The sequence below is a fragment of the Talpa europaea genome (genome assembly GCF_964194135.1).
Source record: "Talpa europaea genome assembly, chromosome: 3".
In the NCBI taxonomy this organism is placed as follows: Eukaryota; Metazoa; Chordata; class Mammalia; order Eulipotyphla; family Talpidae; genus Talpa; species Talpa europaea.
The window spans coordinates 151,358,804-151,372,932 of NC_140069.1; the positions used below are offsets into that span (position 1 = coordinate 151,358,804).

General features: G+C 63.9%; 1 protein-coding gene across 2 annotated transcripts in view; it reads right to left on the bottom strand.

Annotated features, from left to right (window-relative positions):
• The window catches only part of NCAPG2 (non-SMC condensin II complex subunit G2), a gene marked incomplete at both ends in the record, with an annotated part of 36,810 nt that extends 30,233 nt beyond the window's left edge, over positions 1 to 6,577 (bottom strand). The window contains 5 exons of one of the 2 annotated variants that reach the window (XM_084229994.1): positions 304 to 438; positions 884 to 1,038; positions 2,438 to 2,552; positions 2,891 to 3,076; positions 6,491 to 6,577. In XM_084229994.1, the coding sequence (XP_084086120.1) occupies positions 304 to 438; positions 884 to 1,038; positions 2,438 to 2,552; positions 2,891 to 3,076; positions 6,491 to 6,568 (669 nt within the window). The remainder of the gene's footprint in view (positions 1 to 303; positions 439 to 883; positions 1,039 to 2,437; positions 2,553 to 2,890; positions 3,077 to 6,490) is intronic. The other variant, XM_084229993.1, reaches the window with a different exon arrangement.
• Between the last annotated feature and the right edge of the window lie 7,552 nt (positions 6,578 to 14,129).

The window sequence follows — 14,129 nt, forward strand, 5'->3', positions numbered from 1 at the left end:
GCGGAGTCGGGCACATGACAGGCCTCCCAGCCTTCCTTCAGTGCAAGTACAGCCTCAGCTCCCGTCCAAGACGGGCTGCGAGGCGGATGCAAGTGCCGGCTCACCCTGCCACCCACAGGCACAACTCCAGGGGGTGGCCGCCTGTGCAGACACAGCAAGCGCACACAGGCAGCCAGCACTGGAAGCGGTTCTGAGCCCGCAGCCACCCCGAGTGCTGCACGCCATTACCTCAGCAAGAACGTACATGATTCAAAAGCATGCAATGAAAGCAGATCATAAGCAAACCAGAAAGAAGCCGCTCACCTCCTCTTTCTTGATGTAACTGACGCTAATGAAGCACTCGAGCAGCAAGTCTTTGATCTCCCTGCTTTCCTCCAGATCATAATCAAAGCAATACAAGGCCTGGTGAAGGCGCCACAGCCGGCATATGTCTGCACCCTGGCGGAGCGCGAAGAGAGAGAACATGAGAAGCTGCTTATAAATGGCAAGGTCCCCTTCCAAATTACCTGTGAGACTATTTTATTTGGAGTCTCCCTGATGGCACAGAACTTAAGTCTCAGCACTTTGAGGCTGTCCGCGGCCCCTGCAGCACGAGTTCGATCCCCGGCTGGCCAGGGAGCTGACCTACAGGGTGCAGCAGACCTCTCCCACTGCTCCCCTCATCCACCTGTTCTGCTCCCCACCCTGTCTCTGGGGAGTCCTCTCACACCCCCACCTCTGGCCTGTACCCCAGTTCATCTACATGCAAAAAAAAAAAAAAAAAAATCCCTAACTGGGAAGACATTGCAGTCAGGCCACTCGCAAGCAAGCCAACCCCGGCTGGTGCGGTGCACGCAGACACGCCAGCATCAAGGCAAGTCTCTGCTGCTGGAAGTGGACATACTTTTTTTGTCTCAAGGCTCCGCCTCAGCAGCATGACAAACGCAGTCTTCCCCATGTCCTCTTTGGCAGGCAGGCCTCTGTCCCACCACGTGACACACAAGTCCTGAATAGAACTCCGCAGCTTCCGCTCAGACGCAGGCAATGCATACAAAATCCCTAAAGAGCACAGTGACGGTCAGTCGGTGAGTAACCAACGTGGGTTCGGTTCCACAGTGCAGCGACTGTGACTTGCAGAGACGGTCATTAAAGCAAACTCCAGTTTAAACTTACCAAAGACTTATACACCTTATTTGGGGAATGCAAGTGGTGACAATTAAAAAATTGTTTTCCTACTATTAAAAAGCAAATCCAAAAGAATAGAGACTTTTAGATCTAGAAGACGCCGGTAGACAACATTGCCCAAGGCCCTGGCTTCGGTGGGCAGACCCGGGGCTACTCCAGGGTAGGTCGGGGATGCCCAGGGCCACATGAAGCCCCAGAGAGTCAGCCTTGACGACCTGATACTGCCACCTCAGTCCCTCAACACACCAGCCTCCAATTCTGGCTTATTGGTGAAAAATAATAAAAGCAGCTATTATGATGAATATAAAGCTGTGGTACTTCATTAACAGAAAAGTTGAAAAACTAATAATACTAACAACATGCTCCTCACTCTAGCCTGTAGCTACCTGAGTGCCACTGGCCTAACGCAGAGCTCCCAAGTTCTGGGAAGCCGGGAGAAGGACCGCATCAGCACTACTCCCTCGACAGTGGTCACGCTTCTAACCAGCAGCAGCAGTCAGAAAACATTTGGAAGCTATTTTTATATTGATTAGAGGCAACTTCTTAATAAGCATGTATTTCCAGGCAAGAATTCTGAATGAAACAGCAGCCATAACTCTGAGTTGCCCCGAGAACAAAAGGCTTAGTAAGAGAGCCTGTCGGACACACTCCCAGAGGGCGGCGGTGGGGGGGAGATGTTCAGAGGCTTCTCCTCAAAACCATTACTTAAAATGACCTTTACATATTTCACACCTGCAAATTTATAATGAGATCTCCTCACTAACTCAGGGTAACGTTCCTTCTGAATTAGTAACTACAATTTCAGTTTAGCTAAAACCTGAAAAATAGTAAGACAGGAATTTAGTAGAGTAAAACTTCCCCAAGAGTCAACGATCACTGCTCGAGTCACGCTGATGGCATACGTAAGGGGAACATGCAACGTCACCATGCGTGGTCAGCAGGCAACTCTGGGGCTGATCACCAGCTACGACAGTCCAGGTTGTACTATTCGCCCTAACAGGCTTGTGCTGGGGGAGGTGCACAAGCCCCCGAGGAGCCCAGAGGCGCAGTCAGCTGCTCTGAGAGCACATCTCACCCCCTCAACCGCTGCTGAGGCCAAAGCAAACCCGTTCGTCAGGGCTGTTATTAAGGGCAGCCTGTAAAAGCGACTCCTTTGCTCCTTCCCAGGGCAAGAAAAGGTGCCTGAGGCAGGTCGCACCCCATGCACCCAGCTCCGCAGAGGCCTCTCCCTGGCTCCCTCTGAGCACCACGCGCTGTGACCATGTCCACTCACCGTTTAAAATGACGGCGCATTCCAGTAAGGCCTCATAGTTCTCACTCTCGTTTATCACAGACACAGAGGCAAGGATCACAGAGGTAATTGCATAAATTACCTCTATGTTATTTTTCTGTGGGTGAAAAAAATCAAAGTACAATTAAATCAACTTAAAAAGCAATTGTTTAAGGAAATTTAAAATTTACTAAATACATTAAAAAAAAAACCAAGCCCACACCTCTAGCTCATTCTAAAAGCAAATCAAAGTTGATACAAGTTGGCTGTTTGAACAGAACATCAGTGCTGAATACTGGATTATAAAGAAAGGGCTGGAAAAGAGAAAGCGATCACAGACTTCAAATACTTGTGACTCCTGACATCAGATTTTGCCGCAACTTAAATCAATTATACAGATTAAACAATCATTTTTCACAAGAAGAAAAATTTTCAGTTCTGTAAGCGCGACACGACCATTTTGAACGTGTGCTCTGTGTCCAGGTCGCTCTCCCCCGGGGCCGCCTCCGGCCAGCCGTCCACCGGGCTCTCGAGCAGCACCGCGGTCAGCAGGCCCCGGAGCCTCTGCCAGAGCTCTTCCTTCTGCTTCCTTGACAGCTCGTCCAGCAACTCAGAGAGGCTGAAAGGGTCAGCAGCATCTTTCTGTAAAATAAATGACACGTGTTACATTTCGAATTAAAACATCAGCCTATCCCTCTCGTAACTGCATCGAAGGAAACGTCTCAGTGCTCACTTGGCTGCTAGCTCAGGAGTCTGGCTGTGGTTTTCAAAACCCATCCCTGCCAGGGAAAGCACGGGGGTCCCTGGACAGGAAGCAGCAGATCCCTCCACTCATCAGCCCTGGCACCTCACTCTTTGCCAAATCCTTTCAAAAAAAAACCAGTGTGTGCAGACGCCCACCCTTTCCAGGCCACGGGGCTACCAGTGCCCAGGAGCCACTGTGACAGCAGCAGCAGCAGGGGGCACACCCGCACTGCCCAGGGCCCTCTCCAGACCTCTCTCCCGCCAGCCGGTCAGCCCCAGAGCTCATCACCACTGCACCTCCCTCCTGTCCAGTCTGAGGAAGCAGAGAACCTGACCAGACTGCAGGGAACCCAGCTGAAAGGAGCAAACCACAGCTAATCTGGGGTGATCTGGGGTGGCCGGAGCACCGGGAGTGGCAGTCCCGGATGGTAACCCATGGAACAAAATCCAGCAGGGCGTGGCAATGACAGTGAGCGCCCAGTGTCGGCAGCAGTGCAGGGGACGGGCCGCAGAGCACCCTGATGAGGTCGAGGACAGTGGGAGAACGAAGCCGGGGCGGGCCGAGACCCCTGGCAATGGGGAGGGACAAAACAGAAGCCTGCCCCGTCTTGCGCCCGCCCCTCCCAAGCGCGGTCAGGCTAAGGGCTGCAGTGTTTGCTGGTTTGCTTTGTAGCCTCACATCCGCGCTCTGGCTCACTCAGTGCCTTGATCTCAGCGTCAGAGACGCCTCTGGGATGTGGCCCCACAGTGAGGGAAACATCAAAGTAAAAAGTATCTGCGTGGCAAAGGAAGCACCGCAAGCAAGAGGCACCACCACATGAGAGAAGACACCTCACGTCACACACCTACCAGGGCCCCCTCCAGAGACTCGCAAGCCAGCAGCCACGAAGAAAAGCCCGGTCAGAAGAAGGCGGGCCTGGCACATGGAGACGCACTCGTGGGTATGGAGGCCGAGCCACACAAGGCAACAGCTCACGTTTACGAGAACAGCCTCGACCGTGAGGGCCTGGCATGGATGCCGACTTACCACGAAGCACCAGGATGCGAGCGACGTCACGTCAATGGAACAACATTAAACAGACAAAAAGACCAGAAACAAGCATTGGCTGGAGGGCGGAGGAAAGTCACCCGCGGTACAGCTGAGGGTATGCAAACCGCACAGCCACCGTGGAGAACAAACACTATGGAGGCGCCTCAAAAAGTTGAAAAGAGGCCTCCCCGTTGGTGCAGCGGGTTGAGCGCTGCGCTATGAAGCTGTCCGCAGCCTCTGCAATGTGGGTTCGATTCCCAGCCAGCCAGGGAGATACCTACATGGCATAGCAGACCTCTCCTGCCTCGCCCGCTGTCCCCCTCAGCAGCGGATTTCAGTCAGTCTGCCTGTTCTGCTTCCCACTCTGTCTCTGGTGAGTCCTCTCACCCCTGGCACCTCTGGCCTGTACCCCAGTTCTTGTATAAAAAATAAATAAATCTATAAAAAAAAAGTTGAAAAGAGGGCCTCCCCGGTGGCGCAGCGGTTGAGCGCTGGGTTGCGAAGCTGCCCGCGGCCTCTGCGGCGCCGGTTCGATCCCCGGCTGCTCCCTGGCCCCCGGAGGAGGGTCCCGCATGGCGCGCAGACCTCTCCTGCCGCCCGCTGCTCCCCTCAGCAGTGTCCTTCGGTCCTTCTGCCTGCTCTGCTCCCCGCTCTGGCTCTGGTGAATTCTCTCGCCCTCCCGCGCTTCTGACTGTGCCCAGTGCTTGTATAAACAAAACAAACAAACAAATAAATAAAGCATGCCTCTATAAAAAAAAAAAAAAAAAAAAGTTGAAAAGAAAACTGCCGGGCAACCCTGTAACCTGCTCCTGGATGCTGACCTGAAGAAGACAAAGCCCTCATTCGCAAAGACGCCCAAAAGCCTGGCTCACCAAGGTTACTCACGACCACCGAGCGCAGGTCGGCCTGATCGCCCGATGGCAGCTGAGGGCACAGGGGTGATACACGGCCACGCAGGAGCATGGCCAGAGCTGGAGGGATCCCGCCGGGGAACTAGCTCTTTCCGTCACTCCCATCTCTCCTGCCCGGGTCAGAGCTGCCCGCAGAGCACGGTGCCACCCCCCACAGGCCTCGCGTCTAAGCTGCAGCGCGGCTCTCACAAGGTGCTCTCTCCTGGTGTGTCATCGAAGCGGGAGCGACGCCTCATACCCCTCACGCCCCACTCGCCCTCGGGTCCTTGCTGAACACTGTGCAGAGCAGGGCTTTGGGAGTGCATCATTCCACACAGCAGGAAGGACTGTGTTTAGGGGGTGCACCCAGGCAGCGTCACGGCATTTTAAAACAAGAAGACTTTTCCTCAGTCCCATCAGGCCGACCGTGTGACACTACAGCACTGAACTACCCCTCCCGCAGGAGGGCACGCCACAGCACTCAGGTTGACGCACCAGGCAGCGCACATCGTACAATATTTTCATTTTCACGTTTAGGCAAGAGCTGCACGGTGCCCGAGGCACTAGGTGAAGTGTGCCTACACCTGCTGTTTGTGAACCGACACTCTAGCAGGGGCTCAGCACTCCCCAGGCACCCACTGCCAAGCAGCTTAGGGCTCGGGGGGAGGATGGTGCCTCAAAGGTGCTGTCGCCACAGTGCCGGTACCTTGGAGCTAGCTGCACCTCCCAGATGTGGCTGTTTTGCTTTCTGTATTTAAATTACTATTAACAGCTCATCGTGGTCGGTTTAGTTTGCTGTGATTTCAGTCAACATTTGGGTATGCAGTTCGCAGCAACAGCCTTTAGATGAAACCATGTGTGCACTGCAGGCGAATCCAAGTCACCCACACGAAAAGGCACGTCTACACGGTCTGCTCTCAGGCATTCCCTGCAGATGTGTGGCCTGGGGGGCATGTGGTTATTTCTACATTCACAGGATACATTTTATAAGCCTTGCAGATCTGCACCCACCCAGACCCACCGCAACACTGAATAACCTAAGGGCAAAACAAGTGCCGGCCTTACACACACACACACACACACACGCACACGCACACGGATACACACCCTGGGCACACAGCAAGGAGCCGCAGGTGTTTGTAAGCAGAAAGAAGCAAGGTATTTCATCACTCACACACACCCCACCGCTCTTTGAAAACAAAGCAGGAAACACATTCTGTGAGCAGCTGCCCAGAGCAGGTCCACCTGGGAACAGCGCCATTTTTTTTTAAGTAAACCTTGATGGCTCTGGATTCACTGAGGTGACTGCACCCCATCTGTGGACACGCTGACTTCAGAAGAACGCCTGACGCCAACAGCCAAAGCCACAAGAAAGCTAAACACGAAACTTACATCCAGTTGAACAAACTGCAGAAATTCTCCGACGAGCTCCTTGGACACTGCTCGCACGAACGTCTCCCGTTTCTCCATGATGGAGGAAACCGCGGCTCCTGTGGCGCTTACCCCGGGACCCTGGGGGAACACGGTCGCGCTGACGCCCGCATTTGCAAATACACCTTTCCTGCAAGGCGCGATGCGGCTCCGACACCCCAAGGCAGAGGGGCCCAGCACCCCGCAGAGCGAGCTGCAGCCCCGACGCGCTGACTCGCCTCCGGCCCCCGCGACGGGGTCAGCGGGTCACCGCGTCATCACCTGCCCGCGAAGCTGCCCGAGCGAGCGGCCCGCGGCGCCAGCAGCCTCCGGGCGCGCCTTCTCCGCCAGGGCTGGCGCGCGGCGCGGGCCGCGGGGCGGAGGCCGGCCCGTGGGAGCAGCTGCCTCGGCACGAGCCCCGCGGGGCCAGCGAGCTCGTCAGGGCCGGCTGCGCGCGCACGGCCCCTGGGGGCAGCGCCGGGGCTCCGGGCCCCGCCCCGCCGCCCCGGCCGGACGCCCCAGCCCCGACGCCCCTCCCGCAGCGGCGCTGCTGGCCCGACGCCGCCGCCCGGGACGGAGGCGCCGGCCGGGCCCGGGGCCGCTCCCCGCGGACGCCGGCGGCTCCGCGCCCAGGGCAGGCCCGAGCCCGGGGCGCAGCCCGCCCGGGGGAGGCTCGGAGGGCCGCGGCCGCCCGCCCCGCCCCGCCCCGCCCGGGCCCGCCGCGCTCACCTCGGCCCCGGCCCCGCCGCCCCCGGCCCGGCCCGGCCCGGCCGCCGCGCGCTCACCTCGGCCCCCGCCCCGCCGCTTCCCGCGCTCCGGCCACATTCAAACTCGCCCGCCCGCGCCGCGCCGCGCCGCGCGCCGCCCGCGCGTCACCGCGCTGCTCTCGCGAGAGCTGGGGCGTCTGGGCGGGGCCCCGGGGACGCCCGCCCGCCCCCCGGCCTCGAGCCCCGCCCACACGCCCGCCGCCCTGGCCCCGCCCCGCGCCCGCCGCGCCCCGCCCCGCGCCCGCCTTCGGCTCCGCTCCACGCGCCGGCCCCACCCCGAGGACCCGCGCGCGCCCTCCGTAGCCCGGCCAGGGACACCGCCCCAGGGCCCCGCCCCGCCCACTACGCGCCCCGCCCCGTCCCCGTCCCCAACCCGAGGCCCCGCCCGTCCCCGTCCCCAACCCGAGGCCCCGCCCGTCCCCGTCCCGGCCCCCAACCCGAGGCCCCGCCCCGGCCCCGGCACCAACCCGAGGCCCCGCCCCGCCCCGCCCGTCCCCAACCCGAGGCCCCGCCCCGCCCCGCCCGTCCCCAACCCGAGGCCCCGCCCCGCCCCGACCCGTCCCCAACCCGAGGCCCCGCCCCGCCCCGTCCCCAACCCGAGGCCCCGCCCCGCCCCGCCCGTCCCCAACCCGAGGCCCCGCCCGTCCCCGTCCCGGCCCCCAACCCGAGGCCCCGCCCCGGCCCCGGCCCCAATCCGAGGCCCCGCCCCGCCCCGTCCCCAACCCGAGGCCCCGCCCGTCCCCGTCCCCAACCCGAGGCCCCGCCCCGCCCCGTCCCCAACCCGAGGCCCCGCCCCGCCCGTCCCCAACCCGAGGCCCCGCCCCGCCCCGTCCCCAACCCGAGGCCCCGCCCGTCCCCGTCCCCAACCCGAGGTCCCGCCCCGCCCCGTCCCCAAACCGAGGCCCCGCCCGTCCCCGTCCCCAACCCGAGGCCCCGCCCCGCCCGTCCCCGTCCCCAACCCGAGGCCCCGCCCGTCCCCGTCCCCAACCCGAGGCCCCGCCCCGCCCCGTCCCCAACCCGAGGCCCCGCCCCGCCCGTCCCCAACCCGAGGCCCCGCCCCGCCCCGTCCCCAACCCGAGGCCCCGCCCGTCCCCGTCCCCAACCCGAGGCCCCGCCCCGCCCCGTCCCCAAACCGAGGCCCCGCCCGTCCCCGTCCCCAACCCGAGGTCCCGCCCCGCCCCGTCCCCAAACCGAGGCCCCGCCCGTCCCCGTCCCCAACCCGAGGCCCCGCCCCGCCCGTCCCCGTCCCCAACCCGAGGCCCCGCCCGTCCCCGTCCCCAACCCGAGGCCCCGCCCCGCCCCGTCCCCAACCCGAGGCCCCGCCCCGCCCGTCCCCAACCCGAGGCCCCGCCCCGCCCCGTCCCCAACCCGAGGCCCCGCCCGTCCCCGTCCCCAACCCGAGGCCCCGCCCCGCCCCGTCCCCAAACCGAGGCCCCGCCCGTCCCCGTCCCCAACCCGAGGCCCCGCCCCGCCCAGTCCCCGTCCCCAACCCGAGGCCCCGCCCCGGCCCCGGCCCCAACCCGAGGCCCCGCCCCGCCCCGTCCCCAACCCGAGGCCCCGCCCCGCCCCGTCCCCAACCCGAGGCCCCGCCCCGCCCCGTCCCCGTCCCCAACCCGAGGCCCCGCCCGTCCCCGTCCCCAACCCGAGGCCCCGCCCCGCCCGGCCCCGGCCCAGCGCCGCCGAGTAACGTCTGGAAAGGCGTCAAGGGCAAAGTTGTTCTCAAGGACGAGGCTCACGTTCTAAAAATTCACTTTATTTGTCGAGAAGAGCGGGGTGCAGCGCAGGGGAGGGCGGCCCGAGGGGCTCCCAGAGCGGACGGCAGGCGGATCCCCGGAGCCCGGGCGCGCGGCAGCAGGGGCCTGTGCGCGGGGCTGCCCGGCCGGGTCGCCCCGGCGCCGCCGCGGACAGCGGGACGCGGCTCCGGCCCCCCAGGCCCGGGCAGGCCGGGCTTGTGCGTCGCCGGGCAGCCGGCAGGGGGCCGTTAGCAGCGCCCGCCGCGCCGCGGGGGGAGACCGGCGCCAGCTGCCCTCCGGTGCGGCCGGCGGGCGGGGCGGGGCGGGGCGGGGCGGGCGGGGCGCCCGCAGAGGCCGGCAGGAAGCCAGTCGCAGGTCGCGAGAAAGGGGTGCCCGCTGGGGCGGCCGCGTGGACGCGCTTCCTTCCTGTGTGGTTTCGTGCGACTTTAAGAGTAAACGCGCAGCCTGGGAAGCGAGGCGTGGCTCTGTCTGCCCCCGAGGCGGGAAGGGGCCCGAGGAGGGCGCCCCTCATCGCCGGCGAGGGACTGCGAGGCGCCCTGAGAGCCACCAACACCGGTGGCCTCCTCGCCCCTGCGGTGGTGACCGTGGAAGCCTGAGGGAGCAGTCTCCTTCCTGCGGCCGGGCGCTGCTGCAGACGGGGCGGGCCTGGCTGGGGGTCTCTGGCTGTGACACCAGGGCCAGGAGGCTAGTGGCTGAGGCCGGGCCTCCTCGGCGGGGCCGCTCACTGCATTTCTTCATCTGCTGGCTGAAGCAAGACCTCAGGCTCCAGCAGACGTCGGCCTGCGCCCCTCGGCCTGGACAAGGCACCTTTGTGGCACCAGCACCCTAGGGTGTTATCGCGGCACCTCGAGGCTGTTGGCCATCCCGGGGGCCCCCAGGGTGGGTGGCCGTCCTGGACTGAGCATAGGACGCGACGCTGCTGCATTGGGGGCGGGTGGGGCCCACACCTCTATACCTCGTGGATCTGGGCACCAGGCCCTGCCGTGCAGGTGGAAGCTGGTCTCGATGGTGATCGGGCACCTGGGTCAGTGGCTGGCGGGTCTCGCCCGGCCACCCTGAGTCCTCACGAGGTTCCCTAAGACATGGCCCCGCTGGTGTCCCCCATGCCATGGAGCTGCGGGTGCCGGGGGAGGCTGACAGGGCTCCAGTGCGAGGCCTTGACACAGGCTCAAGGAGGGCCCCCGGCCGCACTGCGGTGGGGCGTGGGGTCTGGCCAGCAGCCATGGAGAGCAGGGTGGACCTGCAGGAGGTGGGGTCGCTGGTGGGCTCCTCTCTGGGGGAGGGAAACATCCAGTGTGATGGGCACCGCCTTGCGAGCCTGCCAGGACCCTGCACTTCACTGCAGGGCCCACTACCTGGTGCGCAGGCCAGCAGGGCATGGCCGGCGAGTCCCCCGTGTTGGGGCTCCATGCCCAGCGGGCTGCACTGTGGCTGGATGGGCCAGACGCCACAACCTGGGAGCCCCGGGGCACTGGGCCCGGAACCTCCAGGAGACGGCGCTTGACTGGCCAGCGGCAGACTCGGCTCCTGCACCTGACTCTCCAGGGTTCTGAAACTCAGCACGCCCCCCCCACCACAGCCACCCACCTGTGGGGGACCCCTCTGTGGACAGGGACACGGCAGGCCCAGGCCTTTTGTGTGAATGTTCACTGGCCTCGGGGAGACATTGTTGAGAGGAGAGGGCCAGGGCTGACGGGAGGGGTGCCCGGGGCCTGGGCTGGCCCCACGGCCGCGGCCATGGCGAGTGCTCGTCAACGTGTGGCCAGGCCCCAAGGAAGGAGAGGCGGCCCGGCGGGAGGAGGCCGAGGGCTGGTGGTCCCGTGAGCCAGGGGCCTGCGCGGGCCGGCGTCTGCACCGCAGGGAAGAGCAGCCCAGACGGCTGGGCCAGCGCCCCCACAGGCAGCCCCCTGGAGGGGGGAGGCCGGGCCAGGCTGTCAGGGAGCAGGGACCAGCAGGCGTCCGCCATCCCCATTCCCCAGTCTCTGCTCCCCTGGGTTCACGAATTTAACCCGCTTTCCCCTCCACTGTGGGGCCTGAGGTCCTGTACTGGTCACTCTGAAATCAGGCGGCCTCCGTCTCCTCCTAGCACAAAGCCTGGGGCCTGCTCCACCAAGTCTGTCCTCACGTTTCAGTGCCGGGCTCTCCCCACAGTGAACGCCCCTGCGTGCCTTGGCTGCCTGGCAGGGCTTGGCTGCTGGCCCCGTGGCCGATGGGCAGCTGGGCTCCTCCGGGCCTGGTTGTGCGGCGGGTGGCGGTGGTTCTCGGAGCCTCACGGCTCTTGCAGACTCTCTGTGTCTCTGGACGACGTGACAATCTCAGCCCCCACCGCCCGCGCTGCCTGTGTGGACTGGGCGCGTGGAAGAAAACCATGCCCTGCAGGGCTTCGAGCAGGCGGGCTCTGCTGGGGGCGCCCCTGCCCCCGCCATCCCTGCCAGCTGCGGCCCAGAAGCCCGGGTCCCGGGGCGGGAGGAGGCCACCACCGTTTCCGCTCCAGGGGTGGGTCCCCGGAGCCTGCATGTTCGTGCCCAAGAGCGCTGGGACACGGCGGCTCCCGGCCAGCTTGGCGTCCCGCCCCAACAGGCTGGGCCAGAGGTGGGTCCTGGGGACTCCATCCGGATGTCACGTGTGAGTGACCGCAGTCACGGCGTGCCCTGGTAGACGTGCCCTGGCTCAACTCCTGGGCCGGACCTCAGAGACCTGGTTCCCCGCAGTGTCCAGAGGAAGGAAGCACAGTGAGAGGGTGGGCGCGGCTGCGCTTACTCGTCCTGTCCTGCAGGCTTTGCGAGGCTGCGCTGCGTTAGCAGCCTGTGCCGCCAGGGAGGGCTCCTGACCCTGTTCTGAAGGTGAAACCAACACTCATTGCTCAGAAGGCCAAGGGCTCCTGTGGACCTCACAGCAACGCCGAAAACAAACATCTACATGCCGGCCGCGGCGAGTGGCAGGACGACGCTGACGCTAACAAGACTCCCCTCTGGGCCAGCAGGGGTGAGCTGGGCAAAGGGACGTGGCCAAGGCGCTGTGCGGCCAGGCCTGACGCCTGCTGCTGCCCCGCCCGGCCGCCGCGGCCCTCAGCGGACTCGCTGTTGTTTCTCAGGACACGTCCAAGTTTCCGGCCTTCGGTGTTCGTTCCGAACCGAGCGGCGCTGAGGTCAGAGGATGCCGCTTTGGCGACGACTCTGGGGGAGGAGGACCCTCTCCCCGCCCCCAGGCCTCACTCCCTTGCGTGTCCACCTGTGCCATGAGCATGTCCAAGAGAGTCCTGTCACCCACGCCCCACTGCACAGAATCCCCTCCAGCGCCTTCATTTCTCTGTAAAGAGCAGGACTTCATCTTCCTGAGGGCTGGGGACACCCCACGGCATAGAGATCCCCGTCTCCCTGCCCCTTGCCAGGCCCAGGGCACCCATCCGGCTGGCAGGGAGCACCTGGAGCTGAGTACGCAGAGTGGGCAGCTCTGCCAGAGGCTTTGTGCTCCTGGGCGAGGTGCCTTGAGGGGGACACTGGTCACGTGGAATTTCCATTTTTGTTTCTTTAAATATTTATTTAAGCATACAAGAGCTGGGGTGCAGGCCAGAGGTGAGGGGGGGAGAGGACCCCCCCCCCGAGACAGTGGGGAGCAGAACAGGCAGATCTACTGCCGAGGGGCGCGGTGGGGAGACAGGAGAGGTCTGCTGCGCCCCGGCCGGGGATCCAGCTCAGGCCACGGGGGCTGCAGACGGCTTGACAGGCTGAGACTCAGCCCCTGCGCCCCCGGGAGGCCGACTTTTGTCACCTCTGTGTTCAGATTCTGCCAGGTCTCCGTGAGTGCCTGAAGCTGTCACTAGATGACAAGCCTCCACGGACAAACAAGCCTTCTGAAAGGTCGGAAAAGGAAAAATACACGCGGCGCAGGCGGCACTGCTCCGGCCGTGCCCGCGGGGCTGGGCGGGCGCCCGCTGGTGACCCGGCGCCGGGGTGCTGGGTCCTGCTGCTTCCCGGACGGGGCTGCTGCTCCCCCTCCCGTGGCGTCTGCCTGGGAGCGTTGTTGCCACGCCTCGTGGGTTCCTGCTGGCCTGGGGAGCGCGGCTGCTGGCAGCTATGCGGGCCGGGGCTCTTGGACGCCACCCGGCCACGGGCCGGCCTCGCTTTTTTTTTTTTTTTTTTTAGTTTTTTTTAAGATTTGATTTATTTATGCACACAAGAGCTGGGTGGGGTACAGGCTAGAGATGCGGGGGGGGTGAGAGGATACCCCAGAGACAGTGGGGGACAGAACAGGCGGATCCACTGAAATCCACTGCTGAGGGGGGTAGCGGGGAGACAGGAGAGGTCTGCTTGCCCTGTGGGTAGCTCTCTGGCCGGGGATGGACTCAGGCCGCAGTGGCTGCCGATAGCTTGACAGTGCTGGGACTTCACCCCTGCGCCCCCAGGAGGCCCCTCCACTTTCGGCTTTTTAAAGCCACTCTGGATCACTCTGCATCGTGGCCGCACCAGATCACAGTCCCGCCAGCAGTGGGGCAGGACGCCTCCCCACCCCCTGCACTTGTCAGGGTCCTGGTGGTGTGTCCCCACGGACATGGGGGGGGGCCTCTCCGTGTGCTGACCTGCGTCTGACATACTGGAGGCAAGGACTGCTTCCTGCATGTCTGCGCTTCTGGAATCCTCTCCGAAGAACCATCTGGGCAGAGCTACTGCCCATCAGGGTTCTTGTTAAACTGAGTAAGGTCCTGGACGCTGCCCCGTGAGGGCGCTGCATGTGCGCCCACTCCAGAGGCTGACTGGCCTTGGTGTCCTTCCACTGTGGAAGCTCTTCCACGTGAGGTGCTCCCAGTTGTTTATCTGCTTCTGCGTCTTTTGCTCCGGGGCCGAGTGCCCACTGCGCCTTCAGAGCCGGTGGGGTGAGGCAGGTGTCTGGCAGCCTCGGCCGCGAGTAGCCACCTCCTCCGTGGAGACACAGGAGACCCGTGTGGCTCTCTCCACGGGCTCGAGCTCCGACTGTTCTGGTTTGGGAGCCTCGGGCCTCAGCTAGGAACCTCAGCCTGCGCCCCGAGTCCTTCGGCTCTCCAGCGGCGCGCCCCTTCCCTGCACCAGCTCCTGGCCTGGACGAGTGCCCGGGATCCTCTCT